This window comes from Trachinotus anak, unplaced genomic scaffold, assembly GCF_046630095.1.
Source record: "Trachinotus anak isolate AG129_WGS33_773 ecotype Australia unplaced genomic scaffold, CSIRO_AGI_Tana_v1 ptg000007l, whole genome shotgun sequence".
In the NCBI taxonomy this organism is placed as follows: domain Eukaryota; kingdom Metazoa; phylum Chordata; class Actinopteri; order Carangiformes; family Carangidae; genus Trachinotus; species Trachinotus anak.
The window spans coordinates 10,992,902-11,020,804 of NW_027273858.1; the positions used below are offsets into that span (position 1 = coordinate 10,992,902).

The 27,903-nt window shown below is 41.8% G+C and overlaps 1 protein-coding gene across 2 annotated transcripts in view; it reads left to right on the plus strand.

Annotated features, from left to right (window-relative positions):
* The window catches only part of lrmda (leucine rich melanocyte differentiation associated), a 198,288-nt gene extending 179,385 nt beyond the window's left edge, over window positions 1–18,903 (plus strand). For both annotated transcript variants that reach the window (XM_071480448.1, XM_071480447.1), the window contains one exon: window positions 17,325–18,903. In XM_071480448.1, the coding sequence (XP_071336549.1) occupies window positions 17,325–17,447 (123 nt within the window). In that variant the 3' untranslated portion in view covers window positions 17,448–18,903. The remainder of the gene's footprint in view (window positions 1–17,324) is intronic.
* Window positions 18,904–27,903: the final 9,000 nt, after the last annotated feature.

Consider the following 27,903-nt stretch of genomic DNA (forward strand, 5'->3'; position numbering starts at 1 on the left):
AGACCAATAGACAAGGACATGAGTTTCTGCCAAGCAGGCCCAGCCCTCTTGGAAAAACATACCGCTGGTGCTCTGGACCTTGGTCTACTTCCCAGTTGCAATGGTCATTCTCAGGAAAGTAGCAGGACATAAATCACCCAAAGTGGAGAGGTCTCACTGCTAGAATCAGCTCTGATATTCTGGTATTGCTAATGCAGCTACACTACTATTCATTTTCCACCGTGATTTGTAGTTGTGGTTCGGAGACAACAGAGATGTGGTTTGTGCTTTCCAGTTGTACTTTCAGTCAGAAGTTGGAGCAGGTTTCTGTAGTCTTCATGGTTTGCAAAGGTGGGAGTCCATCATAGTAATTTAGGATGGGGGTCAGGTGCCAGATGGTTTTGGATATTTTTACAGCAGGATGGATGTTGGGTCCACCAGTTTTCTTCTGTGTCAGTACCCCTTGAAACAAATTGCTTGGTGGGCAGACAGAGTCTGTCTGTGTGAGGGGGCTTGCTACCCTTCATTCTGATGAATAGCTACTAATATGCTGGCAGATGCTAGACAACTTGTCATGCTAAAAGGGAACAGGACCGGACCACAAGTCCAGACTACAAGTCCTTGTAGATTTGCAATTATTGTTTATTACCGAGGATGTTTACACAGAGATACAGCATGTCTCATATTTCAGATTGTGTGATACAGCAAGTTAACAGAATTAGATATAGTACTAATATATTTGTCTTGTTGGTTTATGTAGGATCATATATCTTAATCAGGGTGTTTTTAATAAATTATATTTTGAGTAGACTGTAGATCGTAACTCTAGGGTAACTGATTTCACACAGTAATCATTCAAGATGAAAACATGCCTTAATGCTAGTCTGGTTAATGGCTCCAACAAATTAGACTCCACTTCACTCGGTGGCTAGTTTATCATGCTGGGTGACAACGCATGCTGCATGGCTTAACAGCTGTGCTACATCACTGAACCTTTCTGTCAGGCATGATCGTAACAGAGCTATACATGCCATGGAATCACTAATATGCTGTGAGAAAAGGGACCACGAGTGATCCTTTACTCAGCAGCATAACGTGGAATCCAGAGTCCTGTTAGAGGACAGGCTCCAAGTGGCAATAACACACTGAAACGACTACCCTCCCTGGTTAACGACGTAGTGCAGATGCCATATGGAACAATTTCTTACCTACTAATAGCAGTTTATGCTACAGTTTACATAAACTCAATACATAAAGCCATAGACATTGATTATTCGGCCAAAGCTGTGATGATGACATACTAAAGTGTACTGTCACCTATCACAGACACCTTTTATTGTTGTACATTAAGAGATGTCTCTGTTCTTCCATTCTAGGCAAATCTAGATCCTGGATTATACTTTGGCATAAATTCAAGGAGACTCAGGTCTTATTTCTGTAGTTTTGAACAATAGTTCTACAAGTTGTTATAACATTGTACTCACCAAAGTAATTTGAGGTATCAGAGAACTTTGCAACTCAACAGAGCAGAGATCATGAGCAGTTAGACAATCAGACAGTTTAGCCAGTTTAGCTAGATAATCTTAAAAAAAAAAAAAAAAAAAAAAATTAACTTAATGGTAATGATATAATGTTGGTCATTATATCATTACCACTATTGTACAGGAAAGTACAGCCAGGTTATGATAGGTCAATGTTAAACCAGGAAGTTGTCTGTTAACTGTAATGAATGTTTACAACAGGCACTTTGGTCTATAATTTTACTGTTACCTTGTCTGATTGTCTGACAGTATTCCCAAAGTTCGATGTGCTGGATTTTTTTTTTCGTATTGCTTGACTCTCTAATATAGTACTGTTGAAATTAGGATCCTGTAAATATCCCGAGGGCCTTGATAAGCTCTATAAACATTCTCAACTGAGTTTGACAATAGACAGTGTTGAACCAGAAGTTTTTTTTTCAAGGTAACAATGCAAATCTGCAGACTAAAGTACTACAATGTGAGTGTAATGCATGAACATGTGTAAACATTCAATGTGGGCATGTCTGCAGGCACTGTTACTCTGGAGTATCGTCGGTCCTGAAACATCATACACACTCACAAACACTGACACACTCATTCCCAGGTACCCTCAATGCTCCAAAGCTATTGTGGTGGAAAGAGCTGAACCCATCTGTCAATTACGGTAAGCTCCATTGGGCCATTGTCTAAACAGTTTTCTCACTCACTGGTGAATCCAGTGATTTATTGTCAACTGCCTTGGCATCAATATACAATTGGGAGACACTAAGCTGTGATGTCTGAACACAAACTATTGTCAGAGTATCAGCATAGCTCACATTAAGTGCCATTTAGATTATTCATTGCATCGGGCTGTGTGAAAGCCGGGTTTGGATTTGCTGCTTGTAAAGAGAAGAGAAGGCCATTATCCCATACGATGGGATTCCAGTGCTATGGATCTGAGCTTGTATTTACTGCAGATTCACTATTCAAGTGAATGAACAGTGTCCGAGCAGAACCAAACACAGACTCAGTGTCGCAAATTTTGTGGGTCAGCTTGTCTTGCCCTGCCTTAAAGTCCATAAGGCCAACTGGATATGAGTGTCAGGGCTATTTTGTTGAACTGACACGCATTTTATCTCTCTTAAAATATAAAGGAGAGCCACGGTTACAGGAAGTAGCAGGTCTTTTATGGTTTGTACTGGCATCAACATTCCAGCTGAACCAGAATGAAAAGAGCGAGGTCACTGAAATGTTAGGAAGTCCAAAACAACCTTTTAATCTGTCACTTTGATTTGCTGATTAAGTCACTTTAAACAGATGGAGCAGGTTTCTCTGTCATGATAATATGAGTGGACAAGTTATTTTACCATCATAATTTGATTCGCAGATAGTTTCTGGCATCTTATGTCGCTGCTGTGCAAGCTGATTGGATTGACTGAGTCATTTCGGTGGAACACATGAATTTACCCCAGATTGTTATGATTTAAAAGGCTGTTTGTTTCATTCCCATCCCTCAGGACAAACATGCATTCAAAACTAAACCTTCAGAATTTGTAGACATCAAGCTACACCATACTTGCTCCAAAAGATGGAATTGATTATGCATTTGTATGCAGCATGTGCTGTTTGTTGAGTGAATGAGCTGAGTGTTATGTGCTGCTGGAACTCATGCTTCATAAAAACAAAAAGAATTAAGAAAAATAAATGCAGGGGACCATAAGGGCTCAGTACAGTGAAATTTCCATTACGAAAGCGAAAGGTTGAAAACTTTGAAAACCAATTATTTTAGTGCAAATAAATAGAAAATCTCCATTCTGTGGAGTGTTGAGTGCCTGGAGAGCCTCAAAAGAAAGCTAAAATATGTCTCTCTATTTGACACCATTAACAACTGTTAACACATGACCTTTGGCAGCTTTGCACCATTTTAGGGCATCTTCTGCGCCTACAATTCTGAGCTAAGGGTTTGGACAGTTGGATAACAAAGATAGGGGAAGAGGGCATAATGTTGGACAAAGTGAAATGAACATGTTCACATGTCTGGCGGTGCGATTTGTTGTTTACACAGTGACCCTGAGATGCAGTGTCTCAGGGCTAACCAGCTGTTTGCTTTGTGCCCTTTGTGTGTTTGGTTAAAATAACAAGCTTGAGTATATATTTTTTCCCTTTTCTCCTTTGCATTATACTCTCATGGAGGAGAAAAAATATATTTTGAAGTGAATACATTGTTGTATAAATATACAGCCACTGTAGAATGCATTGTACCATCATCCGTGTTATTGTTTTGCTTTATGTAGCAGGCAGTAGATTTTAATAGCAGAGCTGAAAGGATGATATTAAGATAACCTTGGGAGAGAAGCGATAACACAGCCATGGGCATCTGTCCTTCCTGCCATCACTAACCCACTCTGACATTTTGGCTGAGGAACGGCTCAAGCTAAAGCACAAATAGCATATTTGCACTTTTTATACAATACTTGATGGGAAGCAATAGCTTTTTTTTAATTATTGTACAGTTTTAGAGATAGCCCTGCTGGTCAGCTTGTATTGTGAAATGCTGTTAGCCATTAGACTATGGTGAGGTGATCCTGACAAATACAATGAACAAATCAAGGATATTAGTGCTGTGATGTGCAGTCGATAATATTTGGCTTCATTAATTCCCATGCCCTGAGATGACATCCAGCCCCTATTAGGTTTGAAATCTCATCCCCTTCTCCTCTATACCTCAGCTGTGGCTCAACCAAGCAGCCAAGCAGATAATACGCTCTGAGCTCTGAAACATGTACCATTATAATTAGCTTTGTCAGGTCCTAGCCCCTACAACCCTCATGCAGATAATATGATAATATGTCTTCATAACCGGCTGACCTTACATGCTCAATATTTCTCCCCTTATGAAGATTACATGTCAATAAAGTAATTGAGTCCCGGGGTGTGTGGCAAGTGAAGATTTAGGTTATTGGACTTTTCAGGGTAGTGATGTACGAGCGTTATTATTCTACCTGTCAGGAGATGTGCAGAGGGCTGAGGACAGTCCGAGAGTGTCAGGGGGAAAGGAGAGGAGAGGGGCAGGGGAGAGAAAGAGAGAGGGAGAGATAAGGGGAAAGAGAGAGAGAGAGAGAGAGAGAGAGAGAGTGAGAAAGGGGAAGGAGCAGAAAGAAATGAAGTGAGCCAAAGAGAGACACGGACTAGGGAGAGTGAGGGAGACGGAAATGAAGAGAGGAGGAGGGAGCACTGGGGAGAGCAGAAGAGGCGAGATCATTTCTCACAAGGAGGGACAGATCCACTGTTAATCATTCCCTCATACCTTCATCTCGCTGTCCCCTCTCTCACTCTCTGCATATGAACAGGGGATATGTCATATTAATTAAGAGAAGTAGAGTTACAGTGGAGCCATCTGTCTGAACAGGGTACAGGGGAGGCCAGAGGGGCATGAAATATTCCACACAACATAAACCTATCATCACCTCTGACACACATCTGATTGGCTACTGTGGGTTCATCACTTTAAATTCTGGCAGGAAATGACGGCATGTAATTTGAAACAGCCATAATTTAGATCAGCATGTGATGTCACCAAGAATAAATGTTTCATTGCTTCAACCTCATGTTTACAGTATTTGCTGATTTAAATGCATGCTCACTTTTGTAATTGTCATAGCAATTACATTGTTGTATAGACTTTTTAATTTAGAAGTATTTATAAGGCCTGACTGAAATATTATAATAAAAAATATTCACATTTTATATGAATAAGAACCGTATTTCTGTAAAAGTGCCATTGTTAGCCAATTAGATAATTTTCAACTGCAGTCCTTTGGCAAGATGTTCTGAAGCCATATACCAATATATATGCAGGATACATATGAATTCATTATATTACGTCCTGTCAAAATGATTACACACCCTGTCAGCGTTTGTTGCAATTACAGGAAGTGGTTAATGAGTAAAGATATGTTGTGTATAAACATGTATATTTACATATACCGTACATTGACCAATAAACATATCATGCATATGTGTTGCCTCATTGTTTCCACTTCCACATGCTCCACCACGATTAGAGAAAAGAAAAACTGTCAGTACAAAAACTCACATCACTGATGTAGCACAGTACACACTTATGTTTCAGTTAATAGTGGTATAAATACAGTTTTATTGGCTTGATCTCACAGTATCACCCGAGATTTTCCTCGGTACCCTGTTTCAAAACATAAAGGCAGAATCTCTGATCTCAACATTGCACACATGTAGTGATTTACGCTTCTTTTTCTTCTCTTTTTTCTTGCCATATAGTGACAGATTGTGCTAAATGCCATATGTCAAGGTACAGTTTTGTCCATCATAATTTGACTGTCAGTGCTGGAGACAAAGGAAATGGGATGTGAAAATGAGTGTGGTCGATTGAGGTCTAGCAATAAAGGTTACACACATTTTCTGCTGTGAGAGAGACAGAAGCAAGGGACACACAAAGGCAGGGTGGGAGAGCAATGTTAAAGGATATTTTACCATGTCCTTTTGGATTAGGCCTGAAGATTGATATCTTCCAGTCAGATGAAGCTCTGATGTGAGTGATCTAGCCCCTCCATCATTGTGACATGCGGCTCTTGGCTAACGCTCATCCGTGTTGATGGGCACACCCTACGCCACAAGGGCCCTGGCTAACATACCCACCTTCCCTTCTCCCTGTCTCTGTCCGCCTCACTCTGCCATCTCTGTTCTTTTATTTCTATTGCCCTTCTCCCCTGTTTTCTGTCACCATGTCATGTCCAATCACTGTTTGGCTGGCCAGGCACTCAGTCGGGCAGGCAGGGAGCAGGAGCCCCAGGTAGAGAACTGCCTAACAGGCATCAGGATGGGCACTGAAATGACTCTAATAATGGGGTCCCCGTGTGGCCCAGACAGGCCAGTCAGTTAGCAGGGCCAGAATGGGGAGTAATAAGTGTTTGATGTCTGCAGGGGAAGGAAGTGTGAAGGAGTACAGCCAACCCTGAGCACTGCGGTCAGACAGGTGCGGCCAGCCAGGATTTGAGGGGAGATACTGTGGAACAAGACGTCAGACTAGTATTGATATGTGTCAAGCTGGAGGTTGCCAGGCTGTTTGTTTAAGAGAGTGTCTCCGAGTGGTAGCAGCCATGCGGTAATTGATGTCTGGCTCAAAAAGACAAGGTAGAGGACAACCTGATGTGCCTGGTGCTCAGCGAAAGGCGACAGCTCAATGAAACAACCATTGTCGATTTTATGATGTGACGAAAGAACAAAGTGCTGCACAATGCACCTATATTACGTGTGCATGTTTATATTCATGTGTAAAACTCCAGCAGCGGTTCCTCTCGTGGCTAAATTTGCTGGTCATCTTTGATTTGATGGAAATTGCCACTGACAGGTAGCGAGGTGCCATTTTATCCACCGATGCGTGAAGTCCATCATTGTCTGTGCAGTTGAGTTTAGTTAACATGGCACTTAGTGACTGACATTGCTTTAGAGCCAGAAAAACACTGTCATTGTCATGTCATTTATCTTTTGCTAACCAATTTTCGATGTGTTCCTTGCCGAATGCCTCGCTGAGCGCTTCTAGCTTTTTGTAGTAGGCGCGTGCAGCTCGACAGAGTTTCAGTGCCCTCTAAGTGTGAACTACATTTCAAATGCGCAACACATTTTAAGCGCTGATATCAGAAGAAATGGTTATTCCTAGCACCTTCCACTGATAAAGCCGCCGCTGTCCTTTCTAGTATGGCTATCTAGTAACAAGCTACTTCCGTTTGAACAGTTTTATGTGGTTGTAATTGACCTGACAATGGGGTTCATTATGCAGTCCCTTTCATGCTGTTTTGCCTGATAATTATTATTTAATGTGTTCAGATGGAGAGCATCATTAATTCATCCCTTCCTCCAATGTCAAAGAGATGAACAGTGAAGTTATCACTCTCTGGTGATTAATATTATGCTCTTTTGTTATTGAATCCTGTCCCAGTGATTAAACCTTCGTTGAGTGACTCACCAGTCGCTCTTATTAACAGCACCATTACCGAGCACAGCCAAACCTCTAATTGCGATTTTCACTTTTTCTTTCTATTTCGGTCAGAGGTTTGAACCACTTATCTGTGCTTTTGTTTTAATTAGAAATCCAGGGTGTAATGACGAACACAATCGATCAGTGTCAGGCCGTGTGCTGTGTGCGTGTGTGGTGATTTGTGATCCACATGTTGATGGAGAAAATGAGCCCTTATGATTACTGGCATCATTAGCAGTTTCATGTGCCCTTAAGGGTAGACGAGCCCCTTCAATAACTCTAGCAGTAAATAACCAGCTTGTCGTTGTTGTGCTTGCAGGAGAGTTTTTGTTTTTTTCATACGCAAGGGGTGTGTTGTCAGTGAGTTTGCTAGATGATAGTAGGTGCGTTGAGAAAGGCGTTCCAAGGGGACCTAAGACTTTGTAAACTGGCTGTGTCCCCTGTCTTAAACCAACCTCCTCTTATCTCCACACAGCAGAGCTACTCTAACCAGTGTTCTCTCCTAGCTCTATGTGGAATAAATGTCACTGAAATTAATTTCACCATTTTTTTTTCATTAGACCCCCCACAACGGTAATCTGTTTTCAGTCAAAATTTATATGCCCCAGAATTCAATTTCCTTCTCATCCTCCATAAGTTGAAAGTACAAAGACTGATAGGCATTTATCTGGTTATAACTATAATTCACCCATCAATGAATAATGCCATCCTCAATTTACAGTGTTTGATTACAGCCATTTAGTGAACTGACAGTGATGGAGTGTCATTTTTCATGCATTAACCAATACTGCTGATAAGCTCAAAACAAAACCACTACATACAGTATGCACAATATTGCATGTCTTTTTATGATTGACCATGTGTTTTTACTATATAGTAATTAAATTTCTTTGTTTATTTTGTTGGTAACAACCCCAATCACAGCATCTCCTGTAACAGTAGCTCTCATATAAAAACATACAGAATATGTTATTGTTGCACTTTAAGGAAAATCATGTGGCAAAATCAACCTGGTATTGATCAGGGCTGGTTGAGCCATGACCCAGCAACCTTCCCCTGACAGCCTATCAGCCTGTGGCAATAGCAAATCTTTCAACTCTCCATCTCTTGTACACACACACACATACACACACACACACATGTGCTCTGGCCCTTCTGTGTGTGTATGTTGTTTTTATCTGAGTCATATACACTGTTCCTAGATCTCTTCTCTCTTTTTTTTTTTTGATCTCAGTTTGGGACTCCACCAGTAATTTAAGACTCCACATGTACCAGTGAAGTCAGAACAACAAAGCAAATAACACTTAATGGAAGCAAAAAGGCAATACCTCACAAAGAGTTTGTGTTTGTATATTTTGTATGTATGTGTGTATGTGTGTGTGTGTGTGTGTGTGTATGCAGTAGGGTTCAATATATGTATATACTGTGGTGCAGAGACATTGTGTTTGAATGGGTGACAGACTAACCACTGAATGACTGACAGGAAGTATACAACATGTCAGGCTGCCTGGTGAGAGGTGTTTGGAAAGTCTGACGTCAGAGCCTCATCAAATGTCAGCGGAGAGAGTAACAGTTATGCTGTCTTTCTCCAGGGTGATTGACAGCCATGTCATTAAGGGGGCTTGTTAACCCGAGACTGTTACTGTAAATTATAATCACTTCTGCTATTGATAGCTAATAGTGAGTACCTTTCCTTATATTGCTATGAAACAGCACCATGTGCTGTGTATAAATGTGTTTTTTTACTCTTCATTTAATGCTGCTGGATGTTTTACCACCCTACATGCCTTGCTTTGTACTATTGGCTTGTTAGAATACTTCATGTGTTGTAGGCTGTATAATCCCCTCCTTCCTGTCTCTCCTACCCTCCTTCCAGCCCTCCTCCTCTCTGCCTTTTCCCCAGCCTCTGCCTTGGTGAAAAATGGGGCGCATTTTCCTGATAGCCTGTGTGGATGTGGAGAGTATAAATGGCTAATGAATTACAGATGAACATTGACGCAAATTAATCTTCCTGATGTCCCAGGGTTATATGGCAGCTATTTAAAAGTTTAATCAATACGCTGAAGTTGAGAACATGCAGGCGCTGCAGTTGTTTGGCCGCAGTAAACAGCCAGGAGGGGAATGGGGAAGGCCTGAGCCCAGGGCATGCATCATAATGACAGGTATTTATGTTTAATGGACTAAATATTTTTTTTATTGTTAGAGGGCAAATGTCACTTAAATTCTCAAAGTTACACGCAGCAGTTTTGTTTGAGACTGAGTGATGGGTGACACCTCAGCTGTTGAAATGGTTAACTAATTGACCAAAGAGTCTATTAGTAGAGTAAAGATAGATTTAGCTTCAACATGTCATATTAAACCTTTACTTCTTTTGTGAGAACTGCGCATAAAAATGAAAGTAAAATGATGATCCTCATGTTGGTGCCATCAATATGTTTTACTTAAGTGGTATTCTTTCCTGCTTTATTGTTCTTTCTGTTTCTCTCCTTCACTCCCTCAGACGCACATACATACCTCGCCCTTACATTACTGTAGCAGTAGTTTGTGCTTACAGTTTTTTGCAATTATTTACAATCAGTTTGAAACAATGAATTTTCCTTTTCAGAATATGACTCATGCACATGTGGCATCGCGTGAGACTCAAAATTTAAAAATGAAATGAAGAAGTTCAGCTAAAATACCAGCATTACTTATGCAATGCAAAAAAAAACAGTTCATCACTTGTATAAATAATAATGGAGAAAAAAAAGAAACCACACAAACTAAACACATCACAGTAGAAACATAATCTGATCATGCTTTCTTTTTTAATGACTTTCATTACAAAACATTACAGCACAGTCCTTTTTCAGTTAAAAAAAAAAACAAACAAAAGCAATTTTATTCTTTACAAATGAAGTGACACTGGTAGAACAAAAGCTATTCAGATAAATAGGTACAGGTAAAACTGCAATAGGTAGTTGTTGTGTCTTGCCTGGAGCAACCACTGTGGTCTTTTTTTCCTATTAAGGTTTACTCACACAGAGCAGTGTGATTGTTTTCAGCTCGCTACATACGAATTACACTGGATTTTTTTTTTCTTTTTGATCGATTTAGCTGAACCTGAAAGAGGAAAACTAGAATAAACTGTTTGTTTTAACTAAAGATGACGTGCATTGGATGTTGTTGCTTTGCCTGCTGGAGAACTGGAGAACTAGTAAGTACAGCCATTTTTTACAGTGTAATTCCGTGTGTCTGTAGTTCGAATTACGGGCGGATTGGGGGGTCTGACCCCCCTGATTAAGGCTTGGACCCCCTCAAAAGAGGTAAAAACAACAGTTGGTGGGTGCGGGGGGGGTTCTGTCTCCTTCAATATCATAACATCATATCACACTTGTATTTTTTTAATCTCCCAGAAAACCTAATAGTGTATTGTAGCTAATACAGTCTGTAACGGCGGGAGTAGCACAATTACACACTCGGTAAAATAATTTTGCTCCCTGGTAAGTTTAAGTTTGCTGACGGCGTACAGACAGTCGAGACAGAGCAGCAGTGAGTTCTTCAGACAATCAGAGCAAAAAGTTGACCCCCTGATTGTCCTTGTATTGTATTCGCACTCTGGTGTCTTGTACTATATAGAAGCAACTCAATGTTGTGGAGAAAGATATTTCTGGAGTTAATATGTCCTGCATGAATACAGCCTTACATTCCACTCCTGCTGGCATCCTTTAGCCAAATTGAGGCCAGCTTTAGTTTCATAATTGATTTCGTTGGACATTTCATTGGATTCCACTATATTGACTCTGTGAAAGCAAACATAGGGCAAATGCATATTCCCATATTTAGATATATACATATAACAGGCTAAACCTGGATATACTGGCTCTGGAGTTGCTTAGTACCATCACTGTTTATCTCTTCACCTTTGGAAACATTTCACAGTACTTTTCAGAAAAATATGCTCACACACATACCCAGCATACCAATACGGAGTGAAACAACTCAATTTCTCTCCGTGGCAGTGTACTGTGTGTGCCAGCCCACCTCTCAGTAGGCTGATTCGCAGTCCACTGGCTGTTGGTTTATGGGACGCAGGGGGGTTATCTATCTGCAGGCTTCCCTGTAGAGAGGAGATGGTGACTCCATCTCATGACGTTGGGCTGAACTGATAAAAGGACAGCCGGAGATGGATCGTGTCCACAATAATAGCCCTGGCTCACAGCAGCCTATGCCCCAAGCTCATAAGTCACTCTCACACCAACTCTTATGGATGCCTGCCCCCAGCTCCGTCTGACCCCACCCCCCACCTGCCCACCAGTGTTATTTCAACCCTTGGAGATAATACAGAAAGTGTAATTGTTTTGTTAATTGTTTTTTTCTCAATGCGCTTTTTCCATAACGGATGGCAGCACTGATGGAATTGTTGGCTAAGTGGCCACACCAGAGGGTGTGACAGAAAAGGAGAGGAGGCAAAAAAGATAGCAAACTAGAGGAATCCAAGGGTGAAAGAGAGGAATCAAAAGAGAGCAAATAAAAGAGTGAAGAGTGTAGAGGAGGAGAAAGACTGAGTGGAAACATTTGAGACGAGAGGGGAGGATAGATGTGAAAGGGAGACAGGACAAGAAACTAGGAGTGGAGGGAGTGGATTCATGCCCAGAATAGATAACCTTGATGTTAAAAGCTACATCCGTCGGATGTGTCTTTCTGTGACATATTGATGGCCCTTGAAAAGAGTCAAGCTGATTGTATGCAGGGAACAATCATTAAACCCACTCCATCTCCCTCCTCTCTCTGACTCTCTCCCTTTCCTCTCCATTGTAAGTGTGTATGTGCATGCATACACAGTTGTGTGTGTGCTGATTAAATGAGTTATGCAGCAGACTCTGTGAGTTTATATGGGCTAGTAATCTCTACACTGTGACAAACAAGAGGCCCTAGTTGTAGTGTGTTTTAATATATAACCCTAAAACTAGTCTTCACTTGATAACCAGATGTTTTCAGTTATTTTTAGAAGTGCAACATTTTACTGACTACCCAACTACCCTATTGTATTATCATTATTATTATTATTACTTGCAAGAAGAAACTGGATCTCCATAACCCACATTTGTAGCATTATCATCAATTGTATATATAAGGCATTGCCTGGTAAGCTATAGCTCTAGAGATGCATTCTAAATTAATATATTAGATATATATTGTATATTAATGTGTGAATAGGAGTTGAACCTGGCTCATACCCACATCTCAGTGGTTAGTCAACAGAACTTGACCAGTAATGCAGATCCAAACCAGGACATCTGTTCCTGGCCATTTACTTGCTGGGCTAATGCAGCACATTGACTACATTCTCTTAGGCAATGCCTCTTTAGCACTGCAGATCTATTTGCAATACATGATGCAAATAGAAGAAGACACACTTCGTTGTGACCTGTTAGTTTCAGTTTGAGTGGCAGAACTCTAAGACCTATCAAGGCCTAACTTTGCTCACTCTCACTTCCATCTCTGCAATCTGCTTTTACTGGTAATTGATGTTCTCCTTGTATGAACTTAGACATTGACATTTCAGCTTTCCAGAAAGACATGAAAGAAGCCCTCAATATGAAAAAATACACTGTGGAGCTGAGGCTAGTGAAAGAGAGGCTGGCTTGGAAAAAGACAGGACTTGTGCTATCTATTCAGTAGGATGAAATGAGATCTTTCATCAGTCTTTCAACTAAATTGGGAGTGATTTTGAAATTAAGTGCCCTTGAAAATTGAATCACAAAGTATCCAGTGGAAACACATTTTTAGCAGATATAAATCTGGCAGTTCAAGGAGCAGTGTTTCTTCAAAAAAGAAGCAGCGTTTCTTCACGAATTTGAATGTCTTTGAGTTTGTCCACCAGAAAAAAGATCATGAGCTGAACGGCTGCAGCCAGGCACCTTGAAATCTGCAGAACTGCTGAGTGACTGATACTGTATTGATCAACAGCACTTGTAAACCTCTGTTTATGTATTATGGTCATTTGTACAACAAGGCAATACTTGATATGGAGAAATACCAAAATATATTCACAAGTGAAAAAAAAAACCTTTGTTACTATATGTGTTGATTTGATATTGGAGCACTGTACATAGGAGGCTCTGTACAGCTAGCTTACTCACAGTAAGCACAGTGGCAGAATGGCCCATCAAGCCCCCGTAGAGAGGACACATGCTTTGGGTAATCAGCTCTGAAACGACCAGACTGTCTGACGATGAACCTACACTGACGCACTCACCAAGAGGAAGATGCAAGCTACCGACTGCACAGCCTTTTAATAAAGACAAGGGGCTTAGCTACTCCCCTTAAAAACAACAAGGTGCCGCGTGACATCTGCAGAACAAAGGCCTGATTGTTCCTCCACCAGGGCATGATGGAAGCATTAGCCTCCACATCACTTTGCCAATCTGTCACTTCAATGGCTGCTCCCACTGTTCTTACTGTGCGCTGTGTTTGTGTGCTTGACATCAAAGTGTGTATGGGTTTGTGATAATGTGTATATGGTTGAGCGTGTGGGTGTTGATTCAGGAGTGCTCATCCATGGCTTAGGATACACAGAGGATATTGTAGACTACTGGGTTTGCCACAGAACCACTTGTCATGAAGTATCAGTTCATCAGGTGGAACCCCACAGGTGTGAGCTTGCCCTGAGAGCGCGTTATGTAAGAGTGAGTTTGGCTTAGTTATTCCCTTCTCTGTCTCCAACCACCCCATCTTTCTCCTGGCTTCTCCCGTAATAAGCGCAAGCTCTCGCTGTGAAGGGAAGGCAGCATACTGGAATGTGTTTATGCATAAAAAAACACTGCTGAAGTGTAGCCAGAGGTTCAGCCAGAAAATTAAGGGACACATTGATACACTCTTCCTCCCCCTGGGAAACAGACCTCATCATCGTTCTTTGTTCTACTCTTCCCCTTAATTTAGTCTTCCTCTACTCCCTCGATCACAGCTGTAGCTTTTTTTTTTTTTTTAAGCGCTGCTGGAGAGTCACAGGTCACACATCGTCCAGAGCTTTCTGATTGGTGCTGGAGGATCACAGAATGTGCTCCTTCCAATCCTTCTCAATCCCCACGGGCTAGTGACGAGATCAGCAGAGTGTGAAGGCTTGGGGGGCCTTTAGCTTCAGTTCCTTCATCTGTGAAGGTTATCTCTGAAAGGCTTTGGTTGCAACCTACAAATATATCCCCTCTAGGTAATGTCTTATAGGAGCCTTGGTTCTGGTACCTCAATGGGTAATCTCTTTAAGGGCCCCACTCCTGGAGAGAGTGAGTTTCTCACCGGGTAAGCTGTGAATATGTGAAAGGCCTCAGCACCCATGTGATCAGAGCGTTGTGAGACACCCTGAGTCCTGTGGTGTCAAGCCCAGTCTCCAGCCGTGGCACCTATATCCCCCAGGCAAATCATGGCAGCTGGAATTCACCCCACCACCACCACCACCACCACCACCACCACCCCTCCTCCACCCATCCTCCACCCCCTGCCCCAACTTCCTCACTGTCAGCGAAGCACACACACACACACACACACACATACACTAACATACGTATATGTACCCCTCACACACCGGAGGAGCAGGCAGGCATGGAGCTGGTCCCAGATTTTATTGGAGGTGACAGCTCCTCACACTTCAGTGTTTGGATCACCTCAAGTAGCTGGGCTATGAGGGGAAATGAGCACTGCTCCACTACAAAGTCCAGATTTAGATTGACTGAGCTTGTCCTCGGGCCTGTGGGCTGCTGCTGCTGCTGCTGCTGCTGCTGTACTGCTCCTCCGCCTGACAGAACACCCACTACTGCTGCAAGGGACTGGTGTGTGTTTGTGTGTATGTCTTCGTACTGTATATGTGCATGAGTGTGTATGTGTGTGTGCGCGTATGTGTGACTTGGTAGAGCCTACTTTGAAGAGTCAGGGAGAGTGGGGTAAAGAGAGCGATGTGTCAGGTTTGGTTAGAATTGAGGGTGGCATCAGAATATGCTTGGCACTAATATGGCACCAGTATCTCTGTCCCCGTCTCTGCTTTCTGTCACTTAGTTGCCATTCTCTCCCCGCCCTTGACAATGTCTCTTTGGATTATGTGATTGGACTTAGCGCTTGGAGCACCCCTCATCCCTCTGCCACGACGCCTCTCCCATAAGTCTCTCCTCTCCTGCCCTGTCTCTAGCCTGGGCCCCCCTCCTCCTATAATGCACTTGATGTCTATTTAAAAAGCCTGGTGAAAGCTGTATCTATTCTCCTGTCAGAGGATCATTGACAGCACTAATGCCACTTGTCCTTGCCTCATTTGGCGAGAGGTGACACCTAGCCACAACCTGCCACATTCATCAAGTGGCAGTGGGAGCGCTGTGACATCAGAGTCAGAGCAGACCAGCCACAGAGCTCTGGGCAGCCTTCTTCCCTGTACGGCAGCACCTCTCATTACAACAAGAGAGCACTGCTGGCCATCTTGGATTCATCCTCACAGATGAAGGTGCATAGATGGCATGTGGATTCTTCTTCTAACCACAGTTCTGGTTAAAGATTTCTGTTAATGTAATTCCAAGTGCTTACCTTTGCAGAACTTACACTGTTCATCCTTTAAGATAGATACAAGACATATATAAACTGCTTTGATAGACTTATTGAACATATTTGGTATTGTTGTGATGAACTGTAACAGCATATGGACTTTTACTGACTTCCAGTTTACTTTCTTGGCTAGTATGACTATTTTCACCAGTTTAATCTCAATTGAAATCAGGAGGAGAATATTCTATTTGGACTTTGTTTCCCCTCATTTACTGGTCTAATAAGAGACAGAGTCCTCTTCAAAGCCTCAAGCTGCTTTCGATCAGGCTTTTTCAGGAGGCAAATCAAACGAAACCTGATTGAAACAGCGGCACCATGGCAAGATGTTGCATAAATGGCACACAGTAGCGAGTTCTCAACACCAAAATTCATCAGTACTATCTAGTGGGTTTTTTTTAGCCTATTACATGCACATACACGAGTACACATGGACATACCACACCCCTGCCTGCTGATAGTTGAATAATTGCTTGCTGTGATGGTTCGGTATGTGTCTGTGTGAGTTTACGTGGGTGGCTGTGAGCTTGTTACTGTCAGGACTTTGCCCCGAGGCCACACTGGTCTCTCTGTGAAACAAGATGCTCATCCTTCCCAGCAACACTTCTCATCCCCCTACAAGAAGCAGACCCAGACCCAGCTCAGTGCTGCCATTTAAAAGCTACCCTGTGGAGTTTTTGCACGACAGTAAACAAACAAGGTTTTGTTTACATTCAGTGTTTCTCACTAAAACTTATCATCCGTGTCCTTAAGGTCCAATAAACACATTGAATGCATTTACTACCTCATAAAATGTTAAGCCTTGTTTTGACTCGTTCTTTTTACATCCGTTTATGGTCTTCTCCTGCAGTCTTACTTAAGATGCAGCCATTATTAGACCTGGTGTGTAGTGGAGGATTTTGGCTATATTGTAACTAGTTTCTATCCTATACTGTCTATAATGCTTTATATAAAATAAGCTTTGATGACTCTGCAGGGTTTTAGGTTAGTCTGGGTCTTGTCCCACAGGTTGGGAACCACTTGTGCTCATCTATAACTCAAGCACTGCAATTATATATGTGAATATGGCTGAAATTTTTATCATTGAGACATTATTGAATGATGAATTCCAAGATGGGAGTCCATCTGTCTGGCAGTGAAATATTCCAAGAGAAAGTATAAATCCAGCTCTTTCTCAATTTTTGATGATAAATGTTCTCTCTTTTTTTTTTTGGAAAACTTTGACTGTAACCCACATTTTACCTGACTTTCTCTCATTATGTTTTTAGGGGTATTCGCCAAGTGCCGCTACATCTACTATGGCAAGCACTCAGAAGGCAACAGATTCATCCGAAACGACCAACTCTGACGGACAGCTGATCAGGCGTAGAGAGGGACATGAAGGACAATGAGTGTTACCAAGGAAAGATGATCACACCAATCTCTTATTTATTAAAAGCACTGGTAACATTTGAGTCACCTGATCTCCCACTGGAAAGAGATTTAAACTTTATCAAAAGATGTTGTCGTGCTTATGTATGGAGAATGGTTTTTTTTTTCCCTTCCAAAGATCATATTCCAGCCCCATAGTTATGGCCTCCTCTGCTGAGCTGCTTCTGCCTCCCTGCTTCTGCCTCCCTGCTTCCAGCTCAGAGTCAGAGTCAGAGATGACACTCCCACTGACATGATTGCCTCTAAGCATCAGCAACCACACAACTTCAGACCCACACACATACGCAAAAGGACAGCCTCCCTCTCTCTCTCTCTCTCTCTCTCTTTCTCTCTTGTTCTCTTACACACAGTCAGTGACAAACAGACCCAGCCAATTGCATCCTTTTCTTTGACAACCATGATGGATCACCCGTCCACTACCACCACTAATCAAGGGTGAAAGGGGTGACGGTCACACACCTGGGGCCTGACACGGACTCATCTCTCTCTCTCTCTCTCTCTCTCTCCCACTTTTTCTCTCTCTTTTGCAGACACACACACCCACACACACACACACACACACACACACACATTACTGCTGTTTAAGACATTAAGACATTGTAAAGACTTTGACAGACCAAGGTTTATACAGCCTGGTTAAACACATTTCAGTCTGAACTTGAGGCATGATCAGTCTTGTTTTGTTTACTTTTCCGTCTTTTATTTGAATGAATTTTATTGAATTTGTTTTATCTGATAAGAGAAAGAGGAATTGTTCTCAAAAGTCAGACATATATCTGATATTTGAGCAATGGTTTGGTCAGTTTGCGATGCAAGTATATATTAGCACATGTATTGTATTACCATGTATTAGCACTTGAAAAGCTGTGTCAAATGCACTTTGACACAATGCAGCAAAATCATTCCAATATCTGCCTGAATGAATATCAGGGTTGTAACCAAGTGTGTATTTCAGGTATGTCATTATGTATTATGGTGCCATTAACTTATGTTATTGCACCTGTCCCACTGTCTTCAGCCAGTTAACTACTTTATGCTGAAATATTCCCTTTATTATTCGCATTGCATGGTGATAAATTGTGAAACTATATAACAGAATCTTCAAAAATGCATTAAAAGGAATATTGACCATACAGTTGCCCTAAATGTGTTCAAATGCAGTTTTTTTTAGGTGTTTACATTTTATAAAACATTTATAATTATCATGGTTTTACAGTGACTGTGTTTATGATGGTTTGTAATACTTTTCAACAACCTAAGGTAAAGTGCTGCCATATTTTAAGATCTTATTTTATATTTCTCCAGGCAAGTTTTCAATCTGAAATTTTGAGATGAATGAATGATGTAATTCCTGCTGATCTGATGTGAAATTGTATTAGCTGGATGTCTTCAAGTGATTAAATGGGTTTAACTTAACATGAGTCTCCTGTCAAATTGATGTAGAGCTTATTGTGGTGCTTTTACATTAATTCCTTCTGTCACCACAGTTCAGTTTCCTAATGATCTAATGTCCATCACATTAATATTTTTTCCAGTATAAATCGTATAGAGCCAATCAATATTTGAATAGCCCTGAGTTGCTCATCATTACAACCGCAAAGAAGGTTGAGAGAGATGTTTCTGACTGGCAAACCTCACGTCAAGTCACGAGGTGCAGAGATTACTTCTTTAGAGGTGGAGTAGCTGATGAGATAGCGAGGAGAGGCTTTGAAAGAAACCATGATGATGAGCTTCAGTCTAGTGCGTCAATCATCCACAAACATGAAGGAAAGGTCAGAGATAGCCTCATGCAATGTTTGTTCACTGCGTCTGTATCTGTTTATTTCTTATTTCTATTAGCTTAAACATTTGTGCTGGTTTACCAGCCTCTCGTGCATGTGAGATTATGCGTGCTTGCTTGCATGTGCTCGTACACCACTTCCTACAGAACTGTGTGACCATATTCCAGCTGACATGCCGTTCAGGAGCCTGGTCACTAGTGCCGGCGTTTCAAAATGACAAGGTTTATTTGTCTGTGTTTTGATATGCTCAGAGGAAACTGAGGCTGACAGCCGGAGGAGGCAGGAAGAGGGGAGCCACAACAAGTTCCCCCCCGCACGACACAAAATGTCATCCTTCCCCTGGCTGCGGCGTGCGCCCAGCCATCCTGCTGAAAAGAGCAGACATTTAAAACTTTGTGACATGTGTCACAGGCACTGCCATTGAGCCAGTGCCACTGACGGAGCTGGAATTGACAGGCCCCGAGCCACCGGAGCTGGCTGGGGGACACACCGAGTTTGGTGTGTGTCACTTCCTATCCTCGTCAGGGACGCATCCCGAGCTGCCACACCAACACAAACTGCATTATGGGATGGGCGGAGAGTGCCAGAGCGGGTTGACATATGCTTGACATGCGCCTTTGTGTATGCGAGGGGATGAATGGGATGCCTGGCATCACGGACAGTAGATTAATTAAGGTATGATCCACAGATCTACCTGTAGGCGATGCACTCCTTGACCCTCATCTCTGTCACTACTGCTGCTCCTTGGGAACTTCCTGGCTGAACAAATGGCACGCCACTTCATCAGTGCAGATCAGTGACATTCTGCCATAGTAGCCCTGCAGGCTGCTCTGCTAACCACCGTGTGTGTTTGCGTGCGTGCGTGAGTACGTGTGTGTCCGCGCTCAAAATAAGGTATAACTCTAACTGTACCTACATATTGTCATTGTGTATCTGTGCTTATGTGAACCACAGCTGGATGTCTGTGCACAGTATCTGTGGTTGAATTTTTGCTCTTTCTTTTAATATGTTTTAGTATCTCAGAGATGAATTGTGACTGTGACAGTGTAAACACAATAAAACCAAATAGCAACCATCTGAAACCTGCATTTTGTGAAAGTGTAAATTTCAATTTGACTTTATATTGCATACTAATAATAATCAGGTTTTGAGAGTGTAATGCATTCACATTGGACGAGGGACAGAACTTATATAGTATATATGTTATTGTTAAAAGAAAATTAGGAGATTTGAAATGTTAAATATGCTTGATTTTTTTAGCATGCTCCTGATGGATACAACAATGCAATACAAAAAGGAAATTAAATGAGAATTTAAAAAATTATGGTGAAACAGCTCTAACAATATCTCCGGAAAAAATAAGTGGCTGTTGTGTTTGCAAATATTAAAAGTAAATTGCCTTGTTTTTTCTTGTTAGCTCACATTGATAAAGTACACTGACTACACTGAAAAAAGTCTACCGTGTAAATGTATTTGTAATTTTGTTCTGTAATTGTGATCCAATATAGCAATAATTTCATATTTTGGGGTATGTTAAATTAATATTTACATATTGTATAATCTCTGAGTTCTATATTACATTGGTGGCACAGCACAATTCACCTCCCCAAAAGGCACACTAGTGTGTGACTCACTGTCAGAAGAGCTAAGGACCAATCGCCTCGTCACTACACATCAGCCCACAGCCTGATGACTGATTGGCACGAGCTAATGCAAATTTACAAGACGGCAGAAGGAGAAAAAAAGGACTTGTCTTTATGAGTGACAACTGGCCACTGATAGCAGAGCAGCAAACAGGATGGGTTGAGATTTAGATTTAACTGTCCCCCTGGCTCTCAACCCCACCCCCACCCCCCACCTCTCTCTCTCTGTCTCTCTGACAAGCAAACTGTTTCACTCCTGCACCTGAAGACATTTGGCAGCACACTGCTGTCTCGCTCCATCCAGAGAAGCTGAAAGGGGGGGAGTGGCCCTTATTTCCGGACCCGGTCTTAGATGAGTAACATTTGTCATTCAGGGTTGTGCTGTAGTAATTAGCTTGTCAGTGGGCAGCAGGCTGAGCTGGCTCTTTCTGCTAAGAAAGATGGACAGACTGACACAGGAGCTGACAGCCAGTCGATAATGTGGCAATTAATGTCATAAATAATTCCACTGCCAATTACATCAAAATGGACTCTGTTCTTTCACAGGGCCTGGTACTCCCTTATCATTTCCTCTGATAGGAGGAACAACCGTCTTCACCCCCCCCCCACCCCGTAATTAAAAGCTTTTTATATGGAAATACAACATGGCCTCACTCACACCACATGTTTATAGCACAGGGGTGAAAAGTAGAAAGTAGGAGGCATGGACAATAAATATAACATGCTAATGAATCTGTTTTGTGCCCTTTACCTTGGGTATTTCATCGGGTCATATAGCAAGACCGTGAGGCATTTCAAATGTCATTGGCATGCACAAAAGACAGAAAAAAAAACTTGATTTGAAAATGCGGACAATTATGTGAGAGAGATCGATTGGAGATGATATTCTAAAGGTTGCAAAAGCTTAACCAACAGTGAGAATATTGATCCTGACCCCCCATCACTTGGTGGGAAAAATTACATCCATTCTCCGTCTTCAAGATGCAGGTCAATCAATCGCGGCAGGTGAGAATACATGATGAGCTGGAATCGGCAAGGGTTCACTGAATAGGAAATGTGCTCTATGGTGGAGGGAAACAAAAAGTGAAAAGTGGGGAATTTGCTTTGAAATGCTTATTATCCACCGCCTCTGCCTGTTTTCACGGGCTCATTTGTCTCGACAAGTGACTCAGTCACTGTGAATGGTCCCCATCAGCCTGACACTAAACTCTTCCTGTGAAATGTATGAGCAAATAAAGTGAGCTCAGCACATGTAAAGCCCTCCTAATGCATTGTAAAACAGCCTTAAACACATCAGATGTATCTTCGGGATGGGAAGGTCGCTCTGATGGTAATATATGGTCTGTGCTGAGAAGTCTCAAGGTCGTGTCAGATTCGCCTACATAATGCATGATTTCCCGTTACTCTCAGACTCCAATCATGCCTTGCAAGCCTTGAGATGAAAATTTTACTAAGTAAATCAGCCACCTTGCTGGCATTTCTATTACCCCTCTGTGTGCACTGACAGAGAAGATGAATAACGCTAAATAATAACACGTGGTAACAAATCATATTTACTACTCATAAGGAGCAAAGCTGCAGCGGATGTAGAACCGTTAGATAGTTTTTGTTATTCTTTCATCTTGCTGGTACGGATTTTACTTCTTTTTTTCTTTTTTTTTTGTTTGTTGTGTGTGTGCGTGCGTGTAAATGTGTTCTTTGTACTTTATGGAGATGAGTGTGTCACTCCTCCACTTGTCACTGTCCTCTTGTTAGATTGTGTGCGTAATTATTGTGTCATTTATTGCACGAGAATTGCTTGCTTTGAATAAAGCAGTTAAATGACCCTGTTAGCATAATTAATTTAACCATCCTGAGGGGCTGCAAAGTCGCAGCCTCATGAATATTAATTATTGTCAGTGTCAGTGCTAAATATTGTACGACAACAATGCAACACGTTTTTGTTTTGTTTTTGTTTTTGAAGTGAAACATTGTTTGATGCAATTTTGGAGTGAGATTTTGACTTTGTTCCTGATTTGAAATCACTTTCTCTAAATATTCTTTTAATAGCACATAAGAAACATGTAAAATACAATACTTTACAATGGCTGCTTGTTATCAGATGAATATTAAAACAGACACTTTCTCTCTTATTGCTTCAGCTACATCATTAAAACAGCAACCACATTCATTTGGCAGAGAACATACAGTAATTATACAGAATGGTATGGCAGAGGGCATGTAATGTTTGCATTTTAATGTTCACACCCTAGGGCCCTACAGCTATACTTAACATGACACAAAGCATCAGCCATTGATTTTACATGCTTGACTTGAACAATCAAACATTTCAAAGGAAATTCCTGGAAATATTGGCATTTACTACTTTTTTCCAGGTCCTGAGGGTGGAGATGCTGATTGTGTGTGCATGTGTGTGTGTGTGTGTGTGTGTGTGTGTGTGTGTGTGTGTGTGTGTGTGTGTGTGTGTGTGTGTGTGTTTGTTTATCTGACAACTGGACATGAACAAGGACCAGAAAAAGCCCTCAGGAGAGATGGATGATTTTCTCACATGGGCAATTCTGTATTACTCCAGTGAGGCACATTATAATAAAGTACTGTACACGGAGCCAAGTGATGTGCATCTTCAGTACCAATGATATCACATTCTTTTGTGCAACTGGATCTGGATCACCATGGGAAGCTCGGTGGGTGCAGAAATAACACTCCCCACTCAAAAACAGAAGAGAATAATTCCCATGAATGTCTTTGAACTGTAAGCAATAGTCATACATTTCATATGAATACACACATTATGGGCCCCGCAGTGGTGTGACCTGAGGGAGGAGTGTGTTGTGTTGCGTGTCAGACTTTGTGGTATTTCCTGCGGCGCTCTCATCCTATCTCTGGGGTCCTCTGGAGGGCAGCCTCTCAAATGGCTCGACTTGGCCTTGGCCGATGACAGTGACATACAGAAGCAGTCGATTTTTGACACGCGGCAGTGACTAATGGTGAGGAAAAGGTGAGGGAGATCTGTTCTGAGGCCATTCTTAAAGACATGGAGATCCAGCCCACCTCCCCAGGGTATAGCTTAGCACAAATGAAATCCTTGAATCATGAATGCTGCAGTTAGCAACATGATTCAAGGATGGCATGTGAGCGGCAATTTACTGCAGCCGATCTTGCTTTTATGGAAGTAATATTGGTGGTCAGTTGTAGGGAGCTCATGTTTTAAGTATGTTTTGCTCTCTTTCTATGTGTAGCATTTAAAGGGAGCTTACTGACTTTCATTTGTCTCCTGTAGTGTAGCAATGTGTAGCTGTATGTAATATGTGAAACTGATGAAAAGCACATAATTATCCCTGTTCTTTCTTCAACTATAGCCTAAAGGGAGACACTGAACCCAACGACCATCACATTAAACAAAAATAAAGAAGTCTTGTAAATATGGCTACATGTGAAGCGAATAAAAAATTAGAAGTACGCGAAAGGCAATGATGTTAGCAAACTAATAGAATTGTTAATACGTTAAGAATTGTAAAATTGTATAGGGTCTATTGCTACTGCCATGCTAGCATCTCAGCGCAGTTGCTATGAGCTAAATGCTAAGGTCAACAATCTCAATTAGCATGCTCAAAATGGCAATGTTAACTATGTTCACTGTCTTAGTTTGTGTGTTAGCATGCTAACATTTGCTGATTGACTTGAATGTCATTAGTTTTGCAGGGATGTGGTTATAAACCCAAGAATGGACAAACATCAGCCTCATGATGACGCAAGAGGAAAAAGTGAGGGGATCACTAAGTGGTCACGGATTAGGAGGATTCAGCCTCTGAGGACCAAGAATGTCTTTGCAAAATCTGACGGTAAAAATGTACACGTTTCAAGTTTTTTGTTTTTGTATGTGGACAATAATTTCTGCTCTAGAAGTTAAGTATCAGGCTCCTTCAGAGTAGCACGAGAGTTGTTCTCACAACAAACTATACAAATCATTCACCATTTCAAATATGCATATGGTGATTTAATGCCAATAGCACAAAATATTGATCTGCTCACTAGAGTTAGTTTGAATGTCCCTGAGCTAAAGGTTTATTGGTTGTTTTGCTACTTCTCTTCTATGTGTGGGTAAAGTTCAGCCGTGAACCCTCACATTTGGGTATTAGCAATGTTTTTTTTTTCCTCTCTCACACAGGCTGATAGGCCTAACCTTGTCTGTCTCTCCAAACATATTGATTAGCCTGTGAGAAGAGAGGGGCTATGAGACTGTGCAGAGGCTAAACTTGAAGTAATTCACTTCTTGTTAATAGCAGTGATTTATTTCAGAAATTAGGGAAAACTGTAACACTATATTTCCATGAAAAAAAATGGTAGATAAGTTTGAAGATGGCAGAGCTAAATCTTCTGTTTTTGAACAATAATGAAATACAAATGTCTGAGTATTTAGAGTAATATCATAATGGTCATTTGTACCATGGCACCCAAGCTGCCTGATTTGAGAACATTATCTTGATTTCATGAAAAACCTCCACTTACAATGACAGCCTTCCACAAATTGAGGAGTCTGCAATTGTTTGTCAGATAGAAAATCCAACCATCAGCAATGAGCTTAGAGAGGAAGATTCACCAACTTTTCCCGAAGAGAACATTCAACACAAATTACAAATGGCAGTGGCAGGCAGAAAAAAAGAGAAAAGTCAACCTCTGTGCCTTTGTTGTTCTCCTTTAATTCTGTTAATCGCCCCCAGGTAAAGATTAGCTGCTCTTGCCAATTTAATTCAGCCTCAAATGATGCTGCTACAAGGTCACTTTTTCTTTTCTTCCTTCCCTCTTCTGTCTCTTCATTCACCCCTCCTTGCCTGCCCCCCTCCCATCCCACCCTCCTCTCTCCTCCATTTCTCTTTCCATGAGCAGGATTGAGTTGTCATGTAGTTCTAATAGGCAGCACAGGGAATCATTAGTCCACCTCGGCTCCCTGACTGATGGGTATTTCACTCCAATCATCTGAGTACTGTGCGTGTGTTTGCGTAGGTGTGTATGTGTGCGTGCAGAACAAGTGAAAAAGCGGGAGGACCCCCCCCCCCTCACCCTCCTCCCCTCCACCCTCCAACACACGCACACACACACACAAATCCTCCGCCACAGACATCACCATCCCCCCACCCGCCACTGCATTGTGCGCCTGCTGCTATTGACGGGGTGTCAGAGCTGAGGGGAGATGTCTTAATCAACTTGGACACACTGGGCATTGATTTGACAAGCTGCTGTAATGACCTTCTTGTTTTCGTAAAGGATCACTGTTTATCTGGGCCACAACTGATGCGCTGAGCATGCCTCATCGTCATGGAAACTATTATCACGGCTGAATTGGGACAGGGCTAAGTCTTTGGATCTCTCTTTTTCTCCCTCTGTCTCTATCTGTCTCTGTCACACACACACACAAACACACTGTCTCTTACACACACATTGATATTGATATGTTTGAGGTGATGCAGTGTGACCAGATGTGTGTGTGCACATGCTTGTGCTTGAATGTGATGTTTAACACTTCCAGTCAAAATATGTCAGGGGTCAAAGGGGAACGCTATAATTGGTGTCAACATCTTTCACGTCAATGTTATGAAAATCATTACAGACTGGATGGATTGATTAAGAAGGCTAAATAATCCCAAGATAGCCATTTCATTTAACTGCCTTCCAGCTCTTTTGGAAAATTATTTGAAACGCTGCAGCTCATTGATGTACCACAATGACATCTAAAACGGACAATTTATTCTCAACGGTAAAATGAAGAAGCAAAACATGTCTATGAGATCATTTTTAAGCTTCTAAAAAAGATCTGTTTTTAAAATCTGACATTTTTATATGATGTTCCTCCCTGATCTGATGTCAAGCCTAAGGTTTAGCGCCATGGATTTCTTGTATGAATTATGATCTTCTATCAGCCAGTGCATGGTTTAAAGATGAAGGGAAAGATTGCCTTTGTTTGTGTTCAGCCAGTAGCACATGAACGGTGTGGTGCTCCATCACCTGGTTCGCGGCCACAGGCGCACCCTGCTGCCTTAAGAAGAAGAGGACACTCTGGTGAGTCGATTTGCAGGGATCTCAGGTTCAGGCTGCTGTCAGCCTCTGTCAGGGCAATCAGAAACACTCAGCCTCCCCTGAATAGCCCGCACAGCAGACGGTAAATATTATTGGCATTCTGACACCCTCTCGCTGCGACCAAGTGTGTAAAATTGTTAATAAGGAACATGATGGGGCCACTGCATGCTGTCGTGAGAATGGAAAAGCTTGCTCTTGTTGGCAATTATCCAAATAACAGGATGAGGTGTCTGAGGACAGGTGATTTAAGTCCTTAGCAGAGTGGTAGAGAGGTTTGTTTTGGCAGGGAGGAAGTGAGCAGAAGTCACAGAGGTCATATGGTAAATATTGTCCTTGTGCTTTATCCATCTGTACAACTATTTAAAAAATGTACATGGAGACCCTTGTGTACACTGTTTGGAAAAATTGCTAAAGACACTGTCCACAGACGAGGCACTTCAACACCTGATGACTATTCTACATTATGTATGATAGTCATCTCAGCTATACTAAAACAGGTGAAGGTTGTTGTGGTGTCAGCTTTAAGTATGGGTGAGAACAAGCTGCTTGTTTACTGAAATCTACTGTTATTAGTTATTTCTATGCCTCCCCCTGAAAGTCTCAATGTGACACCGTGATAAGCCAAACAGTATTTCCCTGCATAGAGCTGGTAAGTCATTATTTTTAAAGGCATAGTATCTCCAAGTCACAGAAGGACACGTTGATAGCAGAATAAAGTACACAATCGTAAACGTTTATGCCAGTATTTCTCACTGTATGATTACATTTTTATGGTTCATATTCTGATATGGCTTGTTTTTGCTGCCACCGCCAGAGCAATGAGACAGGCCCAGAGGTGGCATTTCTCCTTTGCTTTATGGGGGGAGAGAAGCCTAAAGGAGAGTCCCGCTCGGTTTCGTTTGGTAAACACACTGCCA